The sequence below is a fragment of the Loxodonta africana genome, chromosome 22 (genome assembly GCF_030014295.1).
Source record: "Loxodonta africana isolate mLoxAfr1 chromosome 22, mLoxAfr1.hap2, whole genome shotgun sequence".
In the NCBI taxonomy this organism is placed as follows: domain Eukaryota; kingdom Metazoa; phylum Chordata; class Mammalia; order Proboscidea; family Elephantidae; genus Loxodonta; species Loxodonta africana.
The window spans coordinates 52166203-52191521 of NC_087363.1; the positions used below are offsets into that span (position 1 = coordinate 52166203).

The 25319-nt window shown below is 36.8% G+C and overlaps 1 protein-coding gene across 4 annotated transcripts in view; it reads right to left on the reverse strand.

Annotated features, from left to right (window-relative positions):
• The window catches only part of CNTN6 (contactin-6), a 232094-nt gene that overhangs the window by 62325 nt on the left and 144450 nt on the right, over positions 1–25319 (reverse strand). For all 4 annotated transcript variants that reach the window (XM_010590042.3, XM_023548001.2, XM_023548006.2 and 1 more), the window contains one exon: positions 4788–4915. In XM_010590042.3, coding sequence (XP_010588344.2) covers positions 4788–4915 — 128 coding nt within the window. The remainder of the gene's footprint in view (positions 1–4787; positions 4916–25319) is intronic.

The following is a 25319-nucleotide window of genomic DNA, read 5'->3' on the forward strand; positions in this document are numbered from 1 at the left end:
ATTTCTCTGAAATGGTACTTTTGGTTTACTCAGTAAAGCTGAGTTTCTTGATAAACCTAGCCTTGACACCTCAAATCCCTTAAACTGCTTTTTAAAGCCGCAAAGCCTCCAATTATCTATCTATCGTGGGTATTTCTCTGAGTAAATGTAGAGTCATATTAGTGAATACCCCATTCCGCAGGAGAAAATAGATAGGCCACTCTGTATGCTGGTATAATAAAGACTTCTATCACAAAGAATAAACAACTAAATGAGCAGCAATAAACTTAATTTGCACATTAGATATGCTTTTCCAAGTTCCGACATTTCAGTTGAAAATAATGCTGAAGCAATGAGGCCTATAATTGAACACCCAAAACTTCTCCAGTGGGGAAACAAAAACAAATGTTGCCTGCAAACAAGATCATTTTTATAGCCTGCTGTTACTTTGCTTTTTAATAATTTTCCAAATGCCAGATCAAATAATTTCTCCTTTTATGTGATTTTCATATACCTTTTAGTATATGTACACATTGTAATTTTAACCTAAGTCCTCTGAAATGAAAACACTTAAGCTCTCTTTCCTTTCAATCCTCTATTTGTGCCTACGGAACATGTCCTCAAATTGCACTGGGCATCTTCTGAGGCTCTGGCAAGGCTGGTGCTAATTGCACTTGCAGTGTTTGAATGGAAAATTGCTTTATTCTGCCACATTAGTGAAATAGAAATTCCAGACATACAGTGCAAATAATTTCAGAATCCTCTTAACATAGATAAACCGTATCAGCTAAAAACTAAGCTGGAAAATATACTCTTGTAACTATTATCTTTTTACATATTATCTAACAACAACATTTCTTGCATGACTGAAGCTGATAAGTAAATTCAAAGAGAGATGATTATTTCTCCCACAGCTTTCCAGAAATTTCTCACTGGCTCTTTACCACCCCCTTACCATTGAGGTCACTATATGCTGATTTTGGTTTGAGGAACAAAATGATACTCAATTCTGTAACCACATTTAGATGAACTCTATAGATGAGAAACACACACACATTAAGCCATCTTCACGAACAACCAACTGGCTACACTCTCAATAGTCAAGAAAATTGTTGAATCCACACATGCTATTACAATGCTTTTCCAGATTAAAGTTTCAAATTGATAGAGTGTAAAATAATATTTCTTTGATAGGGATGTCTTCAAAAGTCCTCCATGAAAGAGAATTAGAGACAGTGCTCTAGTTAGGAGGACAAGCTAATAATAGACTGATCTTGGAACTCTGTTCACATGCAAACCATACAGTTTAATATAGATTATATGTTACAGATCAGTAAAAAAGCAATGTTTCTAAAGATGCTTTTATTCACACTGTACATACACTGTGTGTATGTATTTATTTAATTTATTTATGTAGGTATGTATGTGTGTAAGTTTGTTTATTTACATTTCAGAGATTGGTTCTTGTCAATAGCAAAGAAGTAAAAGATATAAAAATCCCCTTAAAATGGAATGTGGATATTTCATGAGGGCTAAAAAATAACGAACAAAATATCCTTTGTATTATTATTTGAAAGGATCCCTGGTGGTACTTAGCTGCTAACCGAAAGTTTGGCGGTTTGAACCCATCAGCTACTCCGTGGGAGAAACATGTGGCAGTCTACTTCCGTAAAGATCACAGCCTTGGAAACCCTATGAGTTCTGTCTCTCCTATACGGTTGCAATGAGTCAGAATCAACCAGATGGCAATGAGTAACGGGTTTATTATTATTTGGTATAAATGAGTGGAAATAACTTGATAATCATGCATATTGCTATCAGTTATGTTAACGTATGTGCTTTTTTGCATATATAAATCATCCTCAGTATTGTGCGGAGCATACCAGAACAATGAGTGGTCTCCACGAAGACTTTAGAATTTTCTCGTGGTTTCATGTTTGCCGCCTTTTACCAGAGTGAGGAGGTGTCTACCTATTATTGTTGTTGTTAGTTGCCTCGGAGTCACTACTTCCAGCTCATGGTGACTCCCTGTGTACAGAGTAAAACTGGTCCGTAGAGTTTTCAAGGCTGTGACTTTTCAGAAGCCAGTCACCAGGCCTGTCTTCCAAGGTGTCTCTGGTGGGTTTGAACCACCAACCTTTCAGCTAGTAGTCAAGTGCTTAACTGTTTGCACTACCCAAGGATGACTGTCTATTACAGTTACACCATTAAACAAAAAAACAAACCCTAAAATTGGGTAGGTGAAAGCATTTCAGTGTGTGGTGTTTCTCCTTGATACTCTTTACTGCAGTGTTGATTGAAAACATTCATGTTTTAGAGCGAGGAGTCTGAATGGAATTTATCTCTACGACTAAGAGGTTAAAGATAAGAACTTCATTCAATCAGTAAATATTTATTGAACATATACAATGTCCCTGGAACTATTCTAGATTTGTAGTTTACTGCTGACTAAAACAGATCAAGCTCCTTGCCCTTGTGATATTTCTGTTCCAGAGGAAGGGAAAGATAGACAAGAAATCACAGACATAACATATGAGTAAATTATACAGTTTGTAAGAAGAGAAAAAGTACTACAGAAGAGCAAAAAATGTAGCAGGTTAAGAAGATGAGGAGTACAGAGTAGAATAATGGTTTTTGCTTAGCCCCAGCAAAGAATACTAGAAAGAGGTAGAAAGGTAAGTCAGGCTTATTTCTAAAAACTGAATAGTCTTGCTTGATTATTCCCTTATTTACAGAGAGAACAGAGAAGCTAGGGATCATGTTGTTCTTTACGAAATATCCTAAAATATAGATCTACTTATTCCCATGATAAGAACTAGGACCTTATTAGCAGAAAACATAGCCAAATTACATGCTTGAAATATGCACTCATTCTTTGAGGGAACTAACCACAGTCTGAGTTCACTATCTGAGAACTAAGCAAGCAGTTTCTAAGTTTCTCTGTTAATACTCATATTCTAACAATTGCTAGCAGGCACTAGTATCCTGAGGTCAAATATTTAAGAAAAAATGAAAAGGAATAATTCTTCGTTCACCTCAATCCATACATTAACTTTTTTTTTTATTATTAGCCTTTTGGGGATGTTGGGGGTTGGGGGCCAGAATCCTCATCTTTTTATTTTAGCAGCAAAAACATTAGTCCAGCTCACAAATCACCATATTCCACAGAAACTTCCTTTGAGAAACAACATTCCTACCACTGATGTCTTCCAGCGTTTATATTCTGTATTTTAATTATCCCTGGATTTCTCCAAATGTGGAAGATTTATTGCAATGACTTTTTATCCTTCACCATATTTGAATTTTCTGCTGTACTAAAATGATGTGTACTAGCTATACCTTCTTCATTTGAATGAGGTAATTAATTCCCCTCCCCTTTTTTTAATGTACATGCTACTGTATTTTTACACAAATAATGCGTGCATTCTAAGTTTTTTTTTTTTTTTTTACCAAGCGTAAGTGCACTATGCCATTTTTTTACATGAAAAAATTAGAATAGTGTGCTTACAAAAAATAGCTCTCAAGGGGAGGGTGCGGTTGGCAAAAACGTAGAAAGTACACGTTATTTGGGTAAAAATGTGGTATTCCTTCACAAACATAAGGCATTCACCTTTTTCAGTATATGGGCATTGGCGAATATCTGCTGAAGAAATAACCTTGTTATTAAATATAGCTATAGCACATATCTTAAAAGATTAAATTCACCTCTGCCTTAAAAACATGATGACAATATAATCTCAAGGAAGTAAAGTTTCTCAAAACGTGCCACACTAGTGGGATTTTGACACATCAGGTTGTATCAGTCACATTTCCACTGAGCTCTACAGACAATTGTGGGCATAATGAAACATACTAGAGACAAGTTGGCAGAAATGTCTTCCAGTGACATAGGTGGGTGTTTATTTTCCTTGGGCTATTTTAAAAAGTTGATATGTAGCAGCTAACTGAAAAAAAAAAAAACTACTTGTTATTAAATATATTTTTTAATAGAAAAGAGGAAAAAGCATCAATTGCTGAATTTCATCATTTGGGCTTAATTAGCTGCTCAATATGCTTTATTTAAACAGTCATTTTTATCATCCGGGAGGTAATGAAATGATAGAAGTGACGTGGCTTCCAGTAAACATACTGCTTTTATGAGCTGAGATTGAATAAAATAAAATAGCAAAGACCGGGAACAGGCACTTCTAATACTAATTATGTCTCTTGCGGATACTTGGGGACATTTGGATTGATACCAGTTTAAGAGCCTTAAAAATAGAGTAGGCAGTTTTGCCATCCCAAATTGTATGAGCTGATCTGTTTCCTGTGATAGGAATATAATAATGACTCATACGGATGCTATAAATTTATTTTTTCTCTTTAAAAATAACTGCTTATTAAAGTATATTCAAGAGACTGCATTTCACTAGGTATGTGCCCAAAGTTATATAAATAAATGAAAGGATTATGTACTTGGTTGCTTATATATATGTAAAATTTCATACACATTGAGAGTTTCTGAATGAAACTTAACCAAGAAATACACTATCCAGTGATTTTATCAAAATGCCCATGGTCACAATCACTAAGAAATTTATGAAATTTCAAATAATTTAGGTGCAGGTGTTAACTCTGCCTAATTATTCACAGAATCCCACTGGAAAAGTGGGCACAATATTAATGAGTATGGTAATGCAGCTCAAGTAAATTGTGACATCAAATATTTCATGGATACAACATGACGCTGATTCGACTCTATGATAGAGGTCATGATACGCATACAAATCTCCAGTATTTATAAAGCACAAATGAAGATGATAAAATACCTTTTACAACCAGGCTTCCAGTGCTCTTAGCAACCCCAAACTGATTTGTGGCTATGCAAGTATATGATCCAGCATCCGACCTGGTAACATTATATATCTTGAGGCTGCCATCCTCTATGAGAAACACTCTAAAAATAAAATGCATAATTAATGGAAAGTAAGGCTTTTTAAATATTGTTAATTTGAAACCATATATTTTTATTTAAAAACATACCTACAATCCTGGGAGTATTTTGATAATATGAATGTATTCATTTCATATTATTCTGTTCCTAATGTGAGCAACCTCTGAATCTACAGGTTAGAATAAACAGCGTTTTCTTTTATTCTGACACAGTATTGAAAATTATCATACCATAACTTGCATTTATCATTGTTGTTTTCAATGAGTATTACAAATCACATGAATACTTGATACCACAATATCCAGTTGCTTGATGAATAGGAAGCTATTCATCAGAAGCTATTTGCTGTGCTTTTTGAAAAGTCAACTCACTGATGAAAATTGAACTTAGCTTTTTGGAGCAATGCAGGCCAATCTTCACATTGTCTAGCCTGTGGCTTCATACACCTGGTCTTTTTTAGTGCTTTCTGCCACCAAACAACAGGATTTTTTAACCATGACAACTCCATGCCGGTGCTAGTAAGCTAAAGGAAACATCCATGTGATTCCATTGCCAAAGCGTTCATGCATATTACGTGCTCTGTCCCAACAAAAATGGGAAGAGAGGAGTAGAAAAAATGAAGGCTTCAAGGATTAGACTGAACTAAATATTCCTAAAATATATGAAACCATTTAGTATACAAAGAAGGGGTATCAATCTCAGAAGTTCCAGTCTTTCATAAAATGATTCCTATTGAATTTTCTCTGAAATTCAGAAATAGTCAAACACAGACATCAGTATGCCACTATAATTAGGAATACCCCAAGATTTTTTTGGCAAAATCACCATCATCAATTGTTTTAATAAGAAGAGACCATAAGATGGAAAAATAAATGCATTTCCCAATTTCGAGCTCATATATTTTATATATTACAAATTTAATTCCAAACTTTTCAAAACAAAGCTTTAAAAACACTAGTGAATAGTCAAGATTGTACCAGCATAAGTGATAACAACTTAATTTTCAATGATAATGGCTTTAAAGGAAAGAAAGGGCAGACAATTGGCATGTATGCCCTATCTATTAATGCAAAACAAACAGTATTTTTGCATTACAAACCATCTTTGTTTCTAATGCATGCATAACTTGAAATGAAGCCAATATTATTAATTACCCAATTTGAAGCACAAAGAATAACAGCCAAATACAATTTGTATGAAACCAGCTTCTGATGTTGGGTTTATTATTAATGACAAATTCCACATACTGTTGTCACGAGTAAAAGGGGACACATCTGGGTTGAGACTGCTCTGTGATAAAAAAAATCCAATGTTTTTCAGAAAGTATCTTGGAGCATTCCCCACAGCAGTCATATGAGACCTTACTTAATTTCTGAAATCTCTAACTTACTAGATTCTAATTTACATTACTAAATTAATCATACCATTACTGACACAGTAGCAAGGATATTTTAGTATGCAGTAAACTTCTGGACAAATAAAATTCTTAATCTGTTTCAATCAGAAGATGCCAATGTGAGAAACATTTGGTTACATTATCTATCTGTACCATTTAGAAATAACTAAGATTTTCAGCAACATACAAAGAGTGAATGTTTGACCTATAAAACACTTTAAATGATAAAAATAATATATCTGCAGATATCTAAAGGCCATCAGACAAATTCCCTGGCTACCAATGTTTATACGTCATATAATTTTGCACTTATCTTTCAGAAAGGGACAATCATATAAACAGTGGTCTAATGTTGTCTGGAGTATTCTGCCCTTTTCTGGCTCATAATAGATGCCCCATAATGTTTATTGAATGAAATTAAAATTAACATCATTGAAATTGATTATTTTTGAAATCTCAACCCATCAGTCAATATTTATAAACTTCTTCAACTGTTTAAAGTGCTGGCAAGGCAAACTGAGACTGAAAAAGTTAAAATCTACCCAAGACTAAATAATTAATACATATCAGAAAATGAATCAAAAGTTGTATCTTATTATCTCTAGTATTCATGCTCTGTCAGAGGTCATCAGTTTGTTTTACTTGCTGTAAAATCATTCTGCGTGTTCTATGATTTTCGAGAAGTTTCTGTTGAGTCATTAATAGATGCCCCAAAGATGGTCTATGTCCTTGCTACTCAAAATGTGGCCTTACCCCAGGCTACTGAATCAAACTCAGCATTTTAACAAGATCGGTATGTGTAATACAGTTTAAGAAACATTGGTCTATTTATCATCAATCAAACATTAATCTCTACAGATAACCTTTATTTCTACATATTCATCTTGTTTGCCAAATGTCAATTTGTACAAATGTATATGAGAATAAGGAATGTTAGATGTTTTATGGTTATGAAAATAATCAAACTATTGACCGAACTGATTTATCATCCATTAAAATTAAATAATAATATGGAATAATTAAATAATTAAATGCAATTAAAATTAAAATAGATGATTAAAAAAAAAATCATTCTCTCTGGTGAACTAGGATATAGAAAAGCAGAGACTGAACCATAGCTAGAGATTTTACGATATGATTAATAGTATGAATTTTTCTCTTTTTGTTAATGAAGGCTGTTAAAATAAAGTAAGAAAAGCTAATCTTGTGACAATGTAGATGAAATCAAACCACCTAAGCCTATCCCTAATTTCATGCAGAATAAGGCAAAATAAAACTGATCATTTCCTCCATCTCTGTCACACATCAAAACATGGCTTAGCAGAAATAATTTAGCAATAATAATAATAATAAGATCAAACTGTATCAAGCAATTGACATTTTCAGGCAAGGCAGACTACACATGTAAGTTAACAGGAACACTTTAACTGATGGTTTTGGTAACATTCAGAGACAAAGACAAAGATTGACTTTTTCTATCCTTCCTTTGGAATATTTCAAAGGACACTTTAAAATGGTATCTAGAGGGTTAGAAATGACATAGGAAAAAAGATACTGATATATTGTATTTTTATTCCACATAAGGCTCTCTGGCATTTAAAAAACAAAACACAGCCACAAGTATAGATATGTTTGGCCATCTATAAAAAGGGGGAAACATTCAGGTAATAAAAATGGAAATTTGCATAAGTAATTAGCAAAGAAAATATAGTTACAGAGGAGAACACAGAAGGCAATAAAACGATTGATTAAATATAAAATATATTTTATACTATAATGCCAAGGTTATATGCTTTTAGACAATAGACCAGAAGAGTATGTATTGAAATATGTGAGCACCATGGAATATGGAAAGGTTTCCAAAATTTCAGTTGTAACTTAAATGCATGCTTCGTAGTGAAGTAAGGCTGAATTGTTTTTTCTTTCTTATTCAGTAAGTATTTACTAAAAGCCTACTATTTCTAAGGCAATATGTTCGATCTTTCAATGGGGGTGTAAAAAATAAATGGTGTTAAATATCCAGGTGCACTTTTCTGTAATGTTAAGACTCAGTCAAAATTTAAGTAGGTTATAACTATTATTGTGAGCTGTTCTGTGCAGACCCTCTACTAACTTATGCAACAAATGTTGACTCATTACATCTCTAAGACAAACCTCTGGGCTAGCTATTATCATCCTCATTTTACAATCCAAGAAACAGGCATGGTAAGAAGCAGTAATTGATTCAAGGTAGAGTAGGGCCAAGATTCTAACCGTATCTTTCTAACTCTTTAGATAAATAAGCACTTACTTGTTTTTTTTTTTTTTTTTTTTTTTTAGCAAGGGCTCTTTCACTTTAAGCGTCCAAAGTATAATTTACTAATAAACCAAAAAACAGACCCAGTGCCGTCAGGTCGATTCCGACTCATAGCGACCCTATAGGACAGTGTAGAACTGCCCCACAGAGTTTCCAAGGAGCGCCTGGCGGATTCAAACTGCCGACCCTTTGGCTAGCAGCCGTAGCACTTAACCACTAGGCCACCAGGATTTCCGATTAGTAAATTATACTTTCCTGTTAGTAAATTGGAAACCCTGGTGGCGTAGTGGTTAAGTGCTATGGCTGCTAACCAAGAGGTCGGCAGTTTGAATCCGCCAGGCGCTCCTTGGAAACTCTCTGTGGGGCAGTTCTACTCTGTCGTATATAGGGTCGCTATGAGTCGGAATCGACCTGACAGCACTGGGTCTGGTCTGGTCTGGGTATAGTAATTAAGGGCCCTGGTGGCACAGTGGTTAAGTGCTACCGCTGCTAACCAAAAGGTTGGCAGTTTGAATCCACCAAGCGCTCCTTGGAAGCTTTATGGGGCAGTTCTACTCTGTCCTATAGGGTCGCTGTGAGTCAGAATTGACTGGACAGCAACGGGTTTTTGGTTTTTCTCATCTGTTGCAGCCAGTTGTGGTACAGCAGTAGATTCTTGCCTTCCATATGGGAGATCCAGCTTTGATTCCTGGCCAATGAAGTTCATGCACAGCCACTACACATTTGTGTTGCTATGATGCCGAACAGGTTTTAGAGGAACGTCCAGACTAAAAGTTTGGTAGTTTGAACCCACCATCCGTTCCACGGGAGAAAGCTGTGGCTTTAGTCTGTTATGCATGAGCTCATCATGAATTGGGGACCAGCTGGATGGCAGCTACCAACAACGATCCATCTGTCACTGGTTGAGGATGTCCACTGGAGGTATTAGTTCCTTGACACTTCTGTCCTGCCTCAAAGGCCTATAGTGAGTTTTGGAGGAAGACTGTTCCTTGACCCGAGAGGTGCAGAAAGCATTCAGTGTCTATAGGAACATTGGGCTTGACCTCTAAGTTGTGCAAGGGAGAGGTAGATGCCCTGACATCATCTGCTATGCCCACTGCTCTAAATGCTATAGATTCTATGTAAAATGACTTTTTAAAAAAATGACCAGAGATACATAATTTAGTGAGTCAGAATCAACTCGACGGCAATGGGTTAGGTTTTTTTTTGTTTTTTTTGTGGCACAGTGGTTAAGAGATTGGCTGCTAACCAAAGGTCTGCAGTGTGAATCCATCAGCCGCTCCTTGGAAATCCTGTGGGGCAGTTTTACACTGTCATAGAGGTCACTATGAGTGGAAATTGACTCCACAGCAACAGGTCTTGGTTTTATAGTTATTAAGAGCAGCATGAATATGAGAATTATTTAGAGATATTTTAAAAAGGCATTTGTACAGAGTGTCCTTCAATAGTGGAGGTTCTTAACTTGACCTTCAGGGAGTCCAAAAACCTCCTCCAATGTGATGCAATGTTTTCTTGTGTGTGTGCATGTCCACATTTTCTTAGAATCCTTAGTTTTTGTGAGATCTAAAAGGCAGGCTTAATAGCTCTCTACTTTGGGAGAGTTTTAACCATAGACATCTCAACTTTTTTGCTAATAATAACAATGGCGATGGTGACAAAAAGGCTAAGCATTCTTTTTCTCCTCCTCTTATGGCATGCTATGCAATTAGGTTGTTAGTAGCAGAATGGGTAAGAGCATGAGATTTGGGGTCTAGTTTTCTGTATCTGAATGTGAGTCCCAGTATTTAATATTTGTGTGACCTGGGCCAAGGTATTTAATAGTCTATGGTTATCAGTCTTCTCATGTATAACATGGGGATGTTAGCACTGTTACAGAGTAATCAGGTTTAAATGACATAAACTATCAGAATGCTCAGCACTGTGCCTGACACCTCCTTATCAGTTAATAAGTAGGTTTTCAATGAGCCAGTTACTTTTCCCACCTAAGAACTTTAGGAAGAGTTAACAGCAACAGAGAAAGGAGGAAATATTTTGCCATAGTCCCTTTTGAACAAAGGAGAGCAAGAGGTAATTGTCCAGCTTTTGCAAGGTGCCTAATGCCAGCAAGACTGTCCCCAGCATTAAGTTTCACTGCTTAAGTCCCTTTCTTGAGTTCGTGGAAATTCCTGTCTTTGGTATTTGGCAACGTAATCTTTCCAGGCCAATATGTTCCCATTTCTCTTTTGAGAATGGTAGTAGGCTCATTATGAGAATCAAATTTATTAAATGTTAGTGATTAATTTTATTCTTTGCTGACATCAGTAGTTAGCCTTTGCTCTTCTCTGTGACTAAGACTATTTCTGGTTCTCACCTTGGTTCTTGCTTGGATTTATGTCAGCACTACGTTTTGAGGTTTTAACTAACCTAACTTTATTAGTCCCTGCATTGTCCAAGTTCTGACTTTTAACTGACCAAGTATGTATGCTTCTTTCTTAACTCTTATACCGTAATATATTCACAGTTCAGTGATAACGCTCTTTCTCTCAAATCTTTTTTCTCAAATATCCATTTAACTGGAATATCTAAACTTTTCTCACAATTAAATAGATTTTGTCCCTGAATAACCAAAGCTTAGTGTTTTATTTAGATGACTAAATCAAAACCTAAGGCATTTGCATTTAAAATGTTATGTAAAAATTAGAATTTAAAGACATTTACATATACAGATATAGTATGATCACTCAACTGATAGAAAAATTAATAGTAGTTGTAAAGTACCACAGTAATCCTCTAATATATTAGACAACACAGGAAGCTCAAAAGGATGGAAGGACTACACAGAGTCATCATACCAAAAAGAACTGGTCGATGTTCAACCATTTCAAGAGGCAGCGTATGATCAGGAACCGGTGGTACTAAAGGAATAAGTCCAAGCTGCACTGAAGGCATTGATGAAAAACAAGGCTTCAGGAACTGACAGGATAGCAATTGAGATGTTTCAACAAACGGATGCAGCCCTGGAAGTGCTCACTCATTTATGGCAAGAAATTTGGAAGACAGCTGCCTAGCCAACTGACTGGAAGAGATCCATATTTACGCCTATTTCCAAGAAAGGTGATCCAACCAAATACAGAAATTATTGAACAATATCATTAATATCACATGCAAATAAAATTTAGTTGAAGATCATCCAAGAGCAGATACAGCAGTATATCGACAGGAACTTCCAGAAATTCAGGCCGGATTCAGAAGAGGACATGGAACCAGGGATATCATTGCTGATGTCAGATGGATCTTGGCTGAAAGCAGAGAATACCAGAAAGATGTTTACCTGTGTTTTATTGGCTATGCAAAGGCATTCAACTGTGTGGGTCATAACAAATTATGGATAACATTGAGAAGAATGGGAATTCCAGAACACTTAATTGTGCTCATCAGGAACAGAAAAAGGGTACTGTGTGGTTTAAAGTCAAGAAAAGTGTGCATCAGGATTGAATCCTTTCACCATATGCATTCAGTTTGTATGCTGAGCAAATAATCCGTGAAGGTGGACTGTATGAAGAAGAATAGGGCATCAGGATTGGTGGAAGACTCATTAATGACCTGTGTTATGCAAATGACACAACCTTGATTGCTGAAAGTGAAGAGGACTTGAAGCACTTACTGATGAAGATCAAAGACCACAGCCTTAAATATGGATTGCACCTCAACATAAAAAAAACAAAAATCGTCAAAACTGGACCATTAAGCAACATCATGATAAATGGAGAATATATTGAAGTTGTCAAGGATTTCATTTTACTTGGATCTGCAATCAATGCCCATGGAAGCAGCAGTCAAGAAATCAAACGACACACTGCATTGGGCAAATCTGTTGCAAAAGACCACTTTAAAGTATTGAAAAACAAAGATGTCACCTTGAAGACTAAGATGTGCCTGACTCAAGGCAAGGTATTTTCAATCACATATGCATGCGAAAGCTGGACAATGAATAGACAGAAGAACTGAAGCCTTTGAATTGTGGTGTTGGTGAAGAATATTGAGTATACCATGGACTGCCAAAAGATTGGAAATCCTGGTGGCGTAGTGGTTAAGTGCTATGGCTGTTAACCAAAAGGCCAGCAGTTCGAATCCACCAGGCACTCCTTGGAAACTCTATGGGGCAGTTCTACTCTGTCTTGTAGGGTCATTATGAGTCAGAATCGACTCGATGATTCAAAGAACGAACAAATCTGTCTTGGAAGAAGTACATCCAGAATTCTCCTCAGAAGCAAGGATGGTAAGACTATATCTTACATGCTTTGGACATGTTGTCAGGAGAGATCAGTCCCTGGAGAAGGACATCATAGTTGGTAAAGTACAGGGTCAACAATAAAGAGGAAGATACTCAATGAGATGGACTGACACAGTGACTGCAACAATGGGCTCAAGCATAATGATTGTGAGCATGGTGCAGGACTGGTCAGTGTTTCATCCTGTTGTACATAGGGTCACCGTGAGTTGGAACCGACTGGACAGCACCTAAGAACAACATTCCTCTAATTGCACTATGGGCATAAAAAGGTAAAAATTCATGATAAAAAATCATGCAACTTCAGATGATGTTGATAGAGTTTATAGTGGCATTAACAAATAGAACATGTGAAAAAATGAGCTACCAATACAAGTAAACATTTCAAAATTAACTGGTAAGTTGAAGGCAGACTATACAGAGTAATTGAGCATCCAACATTTCAATCTTCTGACTGCCAGGGAAAGTAGGTAGCGTAAAGGGAAAATACAAGTAATAGATACCCTACCCGTTTGCCTAATTCCGTAAATTATCTTCTACTTGATGGGCTTTTGAGAATAAAACACCAACAAGGTATTATATCACATAAAATTTACTTGAGTGCTCTTTTCCTCGAACAGATGTGTCATTCTAAGTAAGAAACCATATAAAGACTAGTGGGAAATGTTTTAACTTTTGCTTTCCTGGACTGCTTGCTGTGATAATTGTTTACTATTAACTTTATAAATATATTGTTGTTGTTGTTGTTGGGTTCCATTGACTGGATTCCAATTCATAGAGACCACATGTGACATAGTAGAGCTACCCTTGGTGTTTTCCTTGGTGTTGCAGTGGTGAAGAGCTCAGCTGCTAGCCAAGAGATCAGCAGTTCAAATCCACCAGCCGCTCCTTGAAAACTCTATGGGGCAGTTCAGCTCTGTCCTGTAGAGGCAATATGAGTTGGAATTGACTTGACAATAGGTTTTTGTTTTTTTTTTTAAATCTTTACAGAAGCAGATCGCCAGGTCTTTCTCCTGTAGAGCTGCAGGTGGTTTCAAAGCCAACCTTCTGGTTAGCAGCTGAAGGCTTAACCCTTTGTGGCACACGGGCTCCTTTATAAGTATAATAGAGATTAACTTTCACATATATTTTATCACTATAACTACTCTAATATATATTCAATTTTTAATTTACCTCCATATGAGGTAAATCCATGTGTTTCGATTCCAAAATGTGAATAGAAAATGAAGGACCTCCTTTTTTTGTTATACACCATAGCCTATCACAAAGTTTGCTAATTAAGATTAGCAATAGCTAAATTTCTTAAACTATGAAAAATTAGGACATTAGGCAATTATAATTTCTTATTGCTGAAACTAGAGCAATACTTCTATTTTTATAGTTAGAGTATTAACTGGAGTATTGCTTCCAGTTCTGTCTAAAGATAATACTGCAGACCATGAAATTTTAATTGACTGTCTAATTTTACTGATATCTGGAAAACGTAAAATAGATTGGATTGAAATGAGTTAGATAAGAAGTAGAAAAATGTGTATAAATTTTGACTCTTCACTTAGAGGCTTTAGGTAAAATGTCCCACTGGAATCTGTTTTAGATCAAATATTGATATTACATTTTAATAATTTCTGTACCTAATTATCATAGTTAAAGCATAATATCTGTGCTAATCCCAACGTCATTTAAGAAGCTGTCTTTTAAAAAAAATTCCTAATTTTAACGAGGTACAAAACATGACTGATATGATCTACAAACAAGTAAATATCAAAGCTTGGTCTTTTACATCAGGGCAAAGGGTGTCCTTTCCATCTCTTTCTGTCAATAACTTTAAATGACATTGATGGCAATCATACACAGAAAATATCTCACAGCTCTGGCCAAGCCAAATTTAAAGTTTATGTCAACAGGATTCATAAAAACCAAATTCATCATCCCTTAAAAGATCACCAGAGTAGTAAAAAGGAGAAAAGCCACGAGAGAGAGAGTAAAAATGAAGTGCTATCTGGAGAGAGATAAATGATTGACTGGGCCACCTAAAATAAATTCAGCCTAAATGCTGTAGATTATTTTCAGCAAAGCATATTGATTATCATTTTTAATCAGTTCTAAGCAAAAGGAAACACATACCAGAAAATCCAGGAAATTTTATGGAAGAAATTCTTACATATTTTATTCATCTCTTTTATTTTGTCTGCCATTTGGGAAAGAACATAATTACTCTGTTCAGGAAAGAGGTGTGTGAGTCCCAAAGAGGAAACAAGTGTTTCATAATCTGAAAGTCTTAGAGTACACCCTTTCACAGACTGTTCAATATAAAAGCCTGAGTCTATTCCCCTAGTACCAAGCGCAGCCATTTAACTCCATTCTGCTTATCGGAATCCCATCCATCCTACTAAGCCTCGCTGATCCCCACTGTTTTAAAGACACCTTATGTACATCCTGTGGTGTAGTGGTTAAGTGCTAAGGCTGCTAACCAAAGGGTTGGCAGTTCGAACCCGCCAGGTGCTCCTTGGAAACTCTATAGGGGAGTTCTACTCTGTCCTATAGGGTCGCTATGAGTCAGAATCGACTCGATGTCACTACGTTTGGGTTTTTTTTTTAATTTTTTTTATGTACATGCATGCTTAGGTTCTTTGGCATTATTGGCTGTCAGAAGGCCCAGAAAATACACTCAACACATCCCCTAGCAAAGGGCCAGCCAGGCAGGTAAATCTGTCCTTGTTTCCTTCCAAAGACTTTTCCTAAGTAGTTTCTTTGTCTAGCCTTTCTGGGGACAGTCTGTGTGATGACTGCTTCAGCCTAGATGCCAAGCTACACACTGTGTGTCTTTGTGACCTGGAGTGAGACAGTGGCCAGTGCAGTAAGATGTCGCTTCGTACTGCTTCCTATCCTTTCCTGCCCCACACTTGCTGCCCAATGATTGGACACCCCAGAGAAGTGGTACTTAGCTCTGTTACCTAGGGAATCAGGCTCAGATATGCACGCTTGGCTATCAACACCCCTTGGCATCTCATGCACAATTCTCTCTCCCAGCACTACCGTGCACAGTACTCCCTGCCCTCTGAAATATTAGAGATTAATTATTGTTTTCACAGGCTGGCAAACTGAGCTGCAGGGAGGGTAACTTATTTAACCACAGCCAATATGGAGGTCTCCTGATCCTGTAGCAGTGTGTTTCCCGCTGAATCATGTTGCTTGTATTTTTAGTTTTCTTTTTAGATGAGTCTTAGCTGTCCATATAGAATGTAAAAGCCAAGTCTTTTGAGTGAGTTGGTATAGAGTTTTTAAAACCGTAAACTCTAAAGTCACATTGCTTTGGATATGGATCTGGCTCCTTCTTTTTGGCTGTTACCTTGGGAGAACTTGCTTGATTTCTATGTAAACTTCATATATAAAATGGGGATAAAAATGGAAACAATATGATCCATTTGTTTTGAGGATGAAATGAAGAAATATGTGTATGTATGTTTAAAAAACATATATATATATATAAAATGCTGAACATACTGCCTAGTGGATAATAGGTGCTCAAAAAATAATAGCTATTATTCTTTACCTCTTTGTATTCTCCAAGAATACCTGCAATTAGCAGGTACTTAATAAGTATGCATTTTATAATTGTACTTACTCTTGAATCTTTACTCTTTTCGTTCTAGACAAGAATTTATATTGTTTAATATTCTCAATAAATTCAGTAACTAACAAAGTCATTTAATCAAGTAACCATTTTGTTTTTAAAACAAGTTAGTTTAAGGTATAAACAAAGTAGTTATTTGACAAAGTGAATTTCTGTTAGTTTGCCGATGCCTAATAAAGTGTATACAAGTTGAGGCCAAGAAATACGTTCACGTCGCCAAGATGGACTTCAGTGTATTCAGCTAATCTTAATCGCTCCTTCATAAAATTCCAATCGTGAGACTACATGTTGCCTAAAATATCATAATAAATCCTTTTTAATTATTATGATAATATGGATCCTGTGGAGGTGTTTGTAAACATTTAATGGATTCACAAAAAATGTGGCAATAATATCTGTTGTATTTTGTCAACTTCCGTAGTATTTCTTTGGACCACTGTATTGAGTCACATTAAGCACTGTGATCAAATGCATATGGATAGTGGGGCAGGGGGTGAGGGAGAAAAAAATAAACAAAAATGAAAACTTGTATGAAGAAATAAAAGAGTTGGTAGCATAAATAAATTAAATTTTGCTATGTTTTGTCAGAAAGCATGTTTTTCTCAGGTGCCTAAGGGGAAAAAGAGTCATGTACGGGTGACTTTAGGAGACCTGGTGGCACAATGGTTAAAACACTTGGCTGCTAACCAAAAGCTCAGTGGTTCGAACACAGTGGCTGCTCCGTGGGAGAAAGATGTAGCAATCTGCTTCCATAAAGATTTACAGCCTTAGAAATCCGATGAGGCAGTTACTCTGACCTAGCGCATCGTTATGAGTTGGAATTGCCTCTTTGGCAGTGGGTTTTGTTTTTGGTTTTTATGAGTGCCTTTCAATTGTTTTGTTTCACCTCTCTCAAAAGGCTAGAGGAATATATATATTTTAAACAGATTAAATAGTTAAGGATATGCCTCCCATAAACTGGTTATTTGAAAAAAATTCAGGGTCTTTATGCGGCTAACTGAAAGAATTTAATTAGCGAAGTGTTGCCTAGAAGTTTTACCTAAAGATTAGAGATAGATTCAAATACATTTTTAATTAAAAAAAAAAAAAAAATTTGCTATTGAGGCAACTCTGACTCAAGGTGACCCTATAGAACAGAATAGAACTGCCCCATAAGTTTTCCAAGGCTATAAATCTTTATGGAAGCAGACTGCCACATCTTTCTCCCACAGAGCAACTAGTGAGTTTGAAATGCTGACCTTTTGGTTAGTAGCAGAGAGCTTAAGCACTGTGCCACCAGAACTCCTCATTTTTAATTCAAATGTAAATAAAAACATTACTGCTGCCAATGTCTAATTTTTCCAGATTCCTGGTTTCTGCAGTTATCATGTTTTCCTAATTTGTAATTACTGATACAAACAACCAAATGCTTCAAAGTTAAGTCTTTGTTTCAACTGGCCTAAAATCCTAAGCAGAAATTAAGCATCAGATATTCAGACTTGAGAATTCATCAAAATGTATCTCCTTGTTTACTATACACAAATAACTTAAGTGCCAGCTTTGCAGTGAGTAGGATATCACACAAACACAGATTCAGGGTGACTGAATTATGACGCAAATTAGAAGATGATAGATAAGACCAGTTGCTAAATAACAATTATTTGGTGTCATGATGTGTCTTTATTCCAATGGCACGCCAATGAGCGTGCTGCTAGGCTGATCCTATAAAATGTTAGGGAAATGGATTTAACATTAACAAAACAGCATCAGATGGAAAGCTTAGCTAAATTAATCCAGTGAAATAGGCCTACGAGGAATATTTAGCTGTTGAGTAGAAGGAGGGAAAGATAAAGAAAAGTGTCTCCATTTGCTGCAGTATTTTGGGATGCCTCAGAAAGCACAAAAGGGAATTAATATAGATTCATATGCTAACATGCCTTACAGCCCAAACAAGCCAAAAGAAAATGATGGGAAATTATAAAGTTGGCAAAGGACAAAAAAGTTTGTGAATGTTGGATTTAAAGGAAATAAAGAATACATGTATGCTCTCAAAAGAACTAGAGGAGAACCGATTGAGAATACAATGGAAGAGAACAGAAATAGAAGTTTGAAGATTGTGAGGCCATTTGGGCTATGTTTTCCATTATATTTACGATGATAAGCCCATTGTGTGATTTCCTGAGGGCTTTGAATTTTTGCAACTGTGAAGTTGTATCTGCACAAACTTCGAGACAGATGAGATTCAAATGCAGCCAGGTGACTTTGAACTACTTACTTTATCCCAAGGGTCCTCGGTTTTCCTCACGTGTGTAAAAGTGAGGGAGTCAAGCTGGAACCTGATTGTCATTCCTTTTCACTCTAGTTCTCTGGAATTCAGTGACTTCTGGGCTTGCTTATCTGGGGAACCCTTCTCCCTGCTGTCTTGTACATGGTATTGTTCTGAATCCTCTTTGGCTACTGAATTATTGTGTTCCTCAGGGCCTGCAAAACTATTGTGACAAACACAGCTGCAAATGGGAGACCACCTTGGATATGATCCTTGTCTACTAACCCTAACTCTTTCTTTTTCTCAATTATAATACACATTTTCATACTTAGAACAATTCCTTTCTGGAGATTATGGATTTTAACTCTGTTTATTGAATTTGATTATGTCACCAACCATTATATTGTCTGTTACTAGAAATCGAATCAGTCATTTAAACATTGTGGATACAGAATGTGAAGCCTCTAAAGGACTGATCACTTAATTTTATTTTTGTGGATTAACACAGTATCAGTATTTCGACAATATACACACTTATCCTATAGTTCTTATTGATATAAAAAAAAGAGATTGACTACCTATATCACTGTTGATTTCAGATGAACTTTTAGTCTTTAGTGGCATAGATGGACACTTAAAGTATATCAGAAGCTAATTAAGGGCCTACAAGTATGGTGTTTCAGATTAAATGTGCTTTGGAGTCAGAGTTTCCTGGATTTGAATGTTTCTCAGTCTCTTAGCTAGTGAGACTGTGTGTGTGATACTTAAGCTTTAGTTTTACCTAATTAAAAAAAATCTGAATAACATACCCATGGATATGTTGTGAAAATAAACAGTATACAACATCTTAATACACTATCTGCCCATGACAGATTCTCTATAAAAGGATAGTATTACCATCATTATTATGATGCTATGATGAGACTCAGGATGAGGTGTGGGGTGAAGAGATTTCTGGTTGTATTTGTTCATTTGAGATAACCCGTTGAAACCAAACCCATTGCTGTTGATTTTGACTCATAGCAACCCTATAGTACAGAGTAGAATTGCCCCATAGGGTTTCCAAGGAGTGGCTGGTGGATTCAAACAGCCAACCTTTGGTTAGCAGCCAAGCTCTTAACCACTGTGCCACCAGGGCTCATAATTCGAGATGATGACTTAGAATTAAAAAGAGAAAAGTAATTTATTAACTAAATCCCAATATTCTTTGAGTAGTCAGTCAGTTGGATAATGAATGAAATTATTTCAGTCTCCTCAAATAACTCAGAGGAATTATGGGGAAAATGCATCACCTATTGATGAAGGGGAAACTCTGGTGACTAGTGGTTAAGTGCTACGGCTGCTAACCGAGAGGTCAGCAGTTCGAATCAGCCAGGCACTCCTTGGAAACTCTATCGATCGGGCAGTTCTACTCTGTCCTATGGGGTGACTATTAGTCGGAATCAACTTGACAGCAGTGGGTTTTTGGTATTGATGAAGGACAGATTATATGTAAACTTTGAAGTTGCACTAAGTATGACACCAGATATGGAGTGAGAGAGTCATGTAATAAACCTGCACCTCCTTCTCTTCTGGGAAAAATGCCTACCCAGCCTTCAAGTACTAGCATAGTTGCCTCCAGCTTTCTGGCTTAGTTGCCTCCAGCTTGCTGGGGTTTTCTAGACTCCTCCTGTAAACCAAGATAGTAAATCAGCCATCAATGTCTTCACACCTCATGGTGACACCTGCTACACTGTCCTGCAGCTGCTGACCTGTCTGCCTCCCCTTTGAGACACTGAACTCATTCAAATTTGTAAACCCAGAATCTTTCACAAGGCCTGTCAAATTGGTTTCCAACTGTGTTTATAAATAAATGAATAGTTGGACAAGTCACACTTGAGAGTTAAATTTGTCACTCCAAATCAGTAGTTCTCACACCATGCTCTCAGGAGATCTAGGAGATTCTTAGGGCACAAGATGGACAGCTTGCTAGTAAGAGGAAGTGAGGAGGACGTGGAATGAGGCTCTGGGTCTCCCACCATGATTTTAGCCAGACTTGTTATACTTATCTTTTTTATGAAATGTGTTTTTATCAAAAAAAAAAAATTAGTAAAATAAAAATTCCATTGCAGAAAAGAACAAGGAAATTTTGAAAATACTGTTATGACAGCCTTGCTCCTCATTTGAAGATATTAGCAAGACCAACTTCCACATAAATCATCCAGTTTTTAGTTTTACAACTAGATTGTGATTCCTATTGAGACAGGATACTATCTGTACCTATTTATTTGTTTGTTTATTTACTTATTTATTTTGATATGTCTGCTGGCATTTATAAGATGGTGTGGATCAAATACCTGCCGAGCAACCATTTCTTTTTAAGTAAAGAACATTATGCTTTAAGCATATCAAATAATCTTTTGTTTATCCAAAAATAAGACCAAAAACAAAAGGTCATTTGTATTAAATTACACCAATAATTGACCTTTCCTGGCTACAAATTATTGCTGTTGAATATTTATGTAAAATTTCAAAGATATAATATCACTCAGAAATTAGAAGCAACACTGCTTAGGAAACACTGAACTGCTGTTACAGGTGTTGGAAACAGTTCATGGTTATGGTTGCAGAACGTGACGAATACTATAAATGTCACTAAATTGTATATGTGAAGAATGTTGAAATGGCGAATATTTTGTTGATGTTGTTGCTGTTAGGTGCCATTGAGTTGATTTTTTGACTCACAACAACCCCACGTGACAGAGTAGAACCCCCCCATAGGGTTTTCTAGGCTATAATCTTTATGGAAGCAGATCACCAGGTCCTTCTCTCCTGGAGCCACTGGGTGGATTCGAACTGCCAACCTTTTGTTTAGCAGCCAAGCACTTAACCATTGCAACACCAGGGCTTCTTACTTTTTTGTTACGTGTGTATATATATATATTTATATATATATGGATAGATAGATAAAGATATATGCATATAAACATCTACACAGAGGTGCACGATTTTGTTTTTGCCTTAAGCTCCAATGTGGCATGACATGGCATTCTTGGATCTTGTCTTTATTTAAAATTTTTATACTTTGTTCATCATGTATTTTGTATTAATTTTTATTTTTAAAACATCACATTGGATATTATTAACCCTGAAAAAGAAAAAGTAGAAGCAAGTACTAAAAGTAAGTGGGGGTTGTTCCAAGGTCAACGTATTTATATTTCCAAAATGTAAATAAGTGTACATATGGATGGACCTAATCAGTGTTTCTCTGTGTGATACTCAAAAGCCTGTTTCTCTGTGTGATACTCAAAAGCCTGACGTTATTTTGGGGACAGAGGGAGTGAAGAGAGGCTTATACTAAAAATGTGGATTCCACAGATCTATTCCACACATACTGAATCAAAATCCTGGGCACAGGCCTGGGCACTGCATTTTTTATAAGAATCTTATGCATGGTAAAATTTAAAACCTACTGAAAGAGACTGTGAATTCACAGAGCCTCTACAAGGAAGCTAATTTTTTTTTTTTTTTTTCTGTTACAGGATGCAACGCAATAGTCTGTAAGACAATATTACGGCTGCTAACCAAAGGCTTGGCAGTTCAAATCTGCGAGGCGCTCCTTGGAAACTCTACGGGGCAGTTCTACTCTGTCCTATAGGGTCACTACGAGTCGGAATCGACTCCACGGCACTGGATTTTGGTTTTCTACAAGGAAGCTAATTTTTTTTTTTTTTTTCTGTTATAGGATACAACACAATAGTCTGTAAGACAATATTATTTGTTTAGTGAACTTTTTTTTTTTTGTTTGCTTTGGCGTATTTGCCTTTGTTTTAAGGCCACAGGATGCGATTACCCATCATTATAACATTGAAATAGGGAAGCACAACAATAATAATCCAACACAAAGCAGCAGTGTCGAAGAGCACACACCCCACTGGGCAGGCTGCGTTTAAAGTCAGGCTTTACATCTTTAATGAGCTGGAGCTCTGTCAGACCAAGACAGGCAGGTAGTTCCCCACTCATTGTGTGAAAGGGTCAGTGTTCCAGACCGGTGGAGCCAGTGAGCATAAAGAAAGAAGGATTGAATGGCAAGGGGAAAGAATGAGGGCAAGACTGACAGGGGCACACACAGGTTTTTAGCTTGTTACATCTTCGTGTGACACAGGCAAGAGTATCAGATGGCTCTTGACATCTTCAGCATGTATTCCCTCAGAAAGTCTCACCTTAACAAGGCTCTCAGGAGTTGAGTAGGAACAATTTTAAATTTTATTACAAAGAGGCAGCACAGAAGGGAGGTTGTAATAAGCCTGACATTATGCAGACTGTCATTTTTCCTTAAACATGGGAACATATGGTTCATTTGCCTATTTGATACTCATGCTACCTGATGTACTAAACACTATTACATTAAGTAGTTGGTGATACAAAATAAAATTAGGTTTATTTGCTTGTTCCATTAGGAAACTCTGCAAGGAGGAGGAAGGGATAGAGAAGGCTGCTTCCCAGTTGTTGCATAATGGCTAACAATGCAATGAAAGGCATGGGTGCAAAGAATATTTTATTAAGACTGCCATTAGGGATAAAAGTAAAAGACAAAGGAGAAGTGATGAAGGAGCAGATATTGTGAGATATATAAAGAAAGGTCAAACAGGGAAGGAGCATCATGTAATTGGCCCCTTGCATTCAGGCGTTCTCACGGTAAGATGGCCGTGAGAAGGCTCCAGAGACAAAGTGTGATGGTAGCTAAGTGTTGTCCAATGGGCTCTGTAGCCACAGGAACTATGCTGCAGAGGAAGTTTTGCAGGAGAAGAATGAAGGCAATCTAATCTTTACCCTGTTCCTTGTCTTCATTAGGCACTATGCTGAGTTTGGAAACCTTGTTGGCGTAGTGGTTAAGTGCTACGGCTGCTACCCAAAGGGTCGGCAGTTTGAATGCGCTAGGCGCTCCTTGAAAACTCTGTAGGGCAGTTCTAATCTGTCTTATAGGGTTGCTATGAGTCAGAATCAACTCAACGGCACTGGTTTTTTTTTTTTTTTTTTTTGGTTATGCTAAGGGTTTTCAAGCAGGGTATCATATTTGGTCCCCCTAAGGTACCTTCTTACCCATAAATCAAAGAAGACTGAAAGATCAAGTGATGCGCTCTCTTAATAGTTATCAATTCTTTCTTTGCACAGAAACCACCCTGTTTCTCTCTTCCTTCTCCTTCTTCTATCTTTGCCTCCCCTTCTCACTTGCCCTGCCATCTTTCCGCTCTCTTCCTGACCTTTCCCACAATGAAATATTGTGTCCAAGAGGAAATTCTTGGGGTGTTGGGGTGCCAGGTAGATGGATGCAAGTGGGGTGGGCCCACTACGGATACTGTGCTTGAAGACAAGAATATTGAAAGTCCACAGGTAATAGACTCCATGGCACCTAAGGTGTTCACATGTTCCACAAGGAACATGTATTTTGCCAAGTGCCTGAAGCGACCCAGTGTTTAATGGTGGCATCATCATATGATAAAGCAAACAGAATCCACGAATTGATCAGGCCTTTTTTCTGCCTCTATCTATCTATCTGTCTGTCTGTCTGTCTGTCTATATATCTATCATCTAGCTATCTTGCTATCTGGCTTTCAGTTTTGCTATCTTGCTATCTATCTACCTTGCTGTCTATCTACCTATAACCCTGAGTAGGTGGATATAATGTAATTGTTTCCAGAGAGTTCCATAGTCCTCTGAGTTCAAGTCTGTGCAATATTATCACATTCAGAGGCCAAGGCCAACTAACAACAGTAAAATCTCTAAGACTGCACGGGTTTGATTCTTCATGAATTTTGAAGTGTCTTTGTATTTAGCTTGTTGAGATTACCAGGGTAAAAGTTGTACAAACAAGACCATATACAGTATGACAATTCTATTCAGTGGACATGTATCTGAATGTGAAAAATTATGCTTTAATTTTTTGAGCTATGAAAAGTTCCTTATATACTACATGGCGTATAGGAGGTGCTTAAAATGTTTGTTTTTATTATTAATAACAACTTGTTGTCATTGTTGTAACTGGGTTATTATTATTATTTGGAAAATGAGGGAGAAATGTGGTGAATTACACATGAATTCAATTGCTAATCTTTAAATAACAGGAAAAATTGCTTTCCCTCCATTTCTTTATTTTTATTGTTCAGAGCTTGTATGTCTACTAGGATCAATGCCCAGATGATTCAGGCTTCGTATTTAATGGTGCCTGTCTTTTGGGTTTTGGTCAGAGGACAGCTTGGAGCTGCCTGTCCAGTAGGTTAACATTTCCTACTAAATTCAAGAGGTGATCCCTGAACAGGTAGCCAGCAGTCACTGGGCATAAGGAGACAAATCTAGGCCTTTGATTTCTGACAGTTCTCTTGCTAATGAGATCCACTAGGAAAAAAAGAAGCAATTAACTGAACTTAGCAGATGTGGAATTGATCCCTCCCTTAAGTTGCCTCGGAATGCCTTGCTTAATCTGCATTCATCTTGACCTGTCATGACGAGGTTGATGGTTTCTCCTTTTTGCCAGTAGAGGTAAGCCTGCACCTCTGGGATCTGCACAAAGGTTGGGACGACAGCAA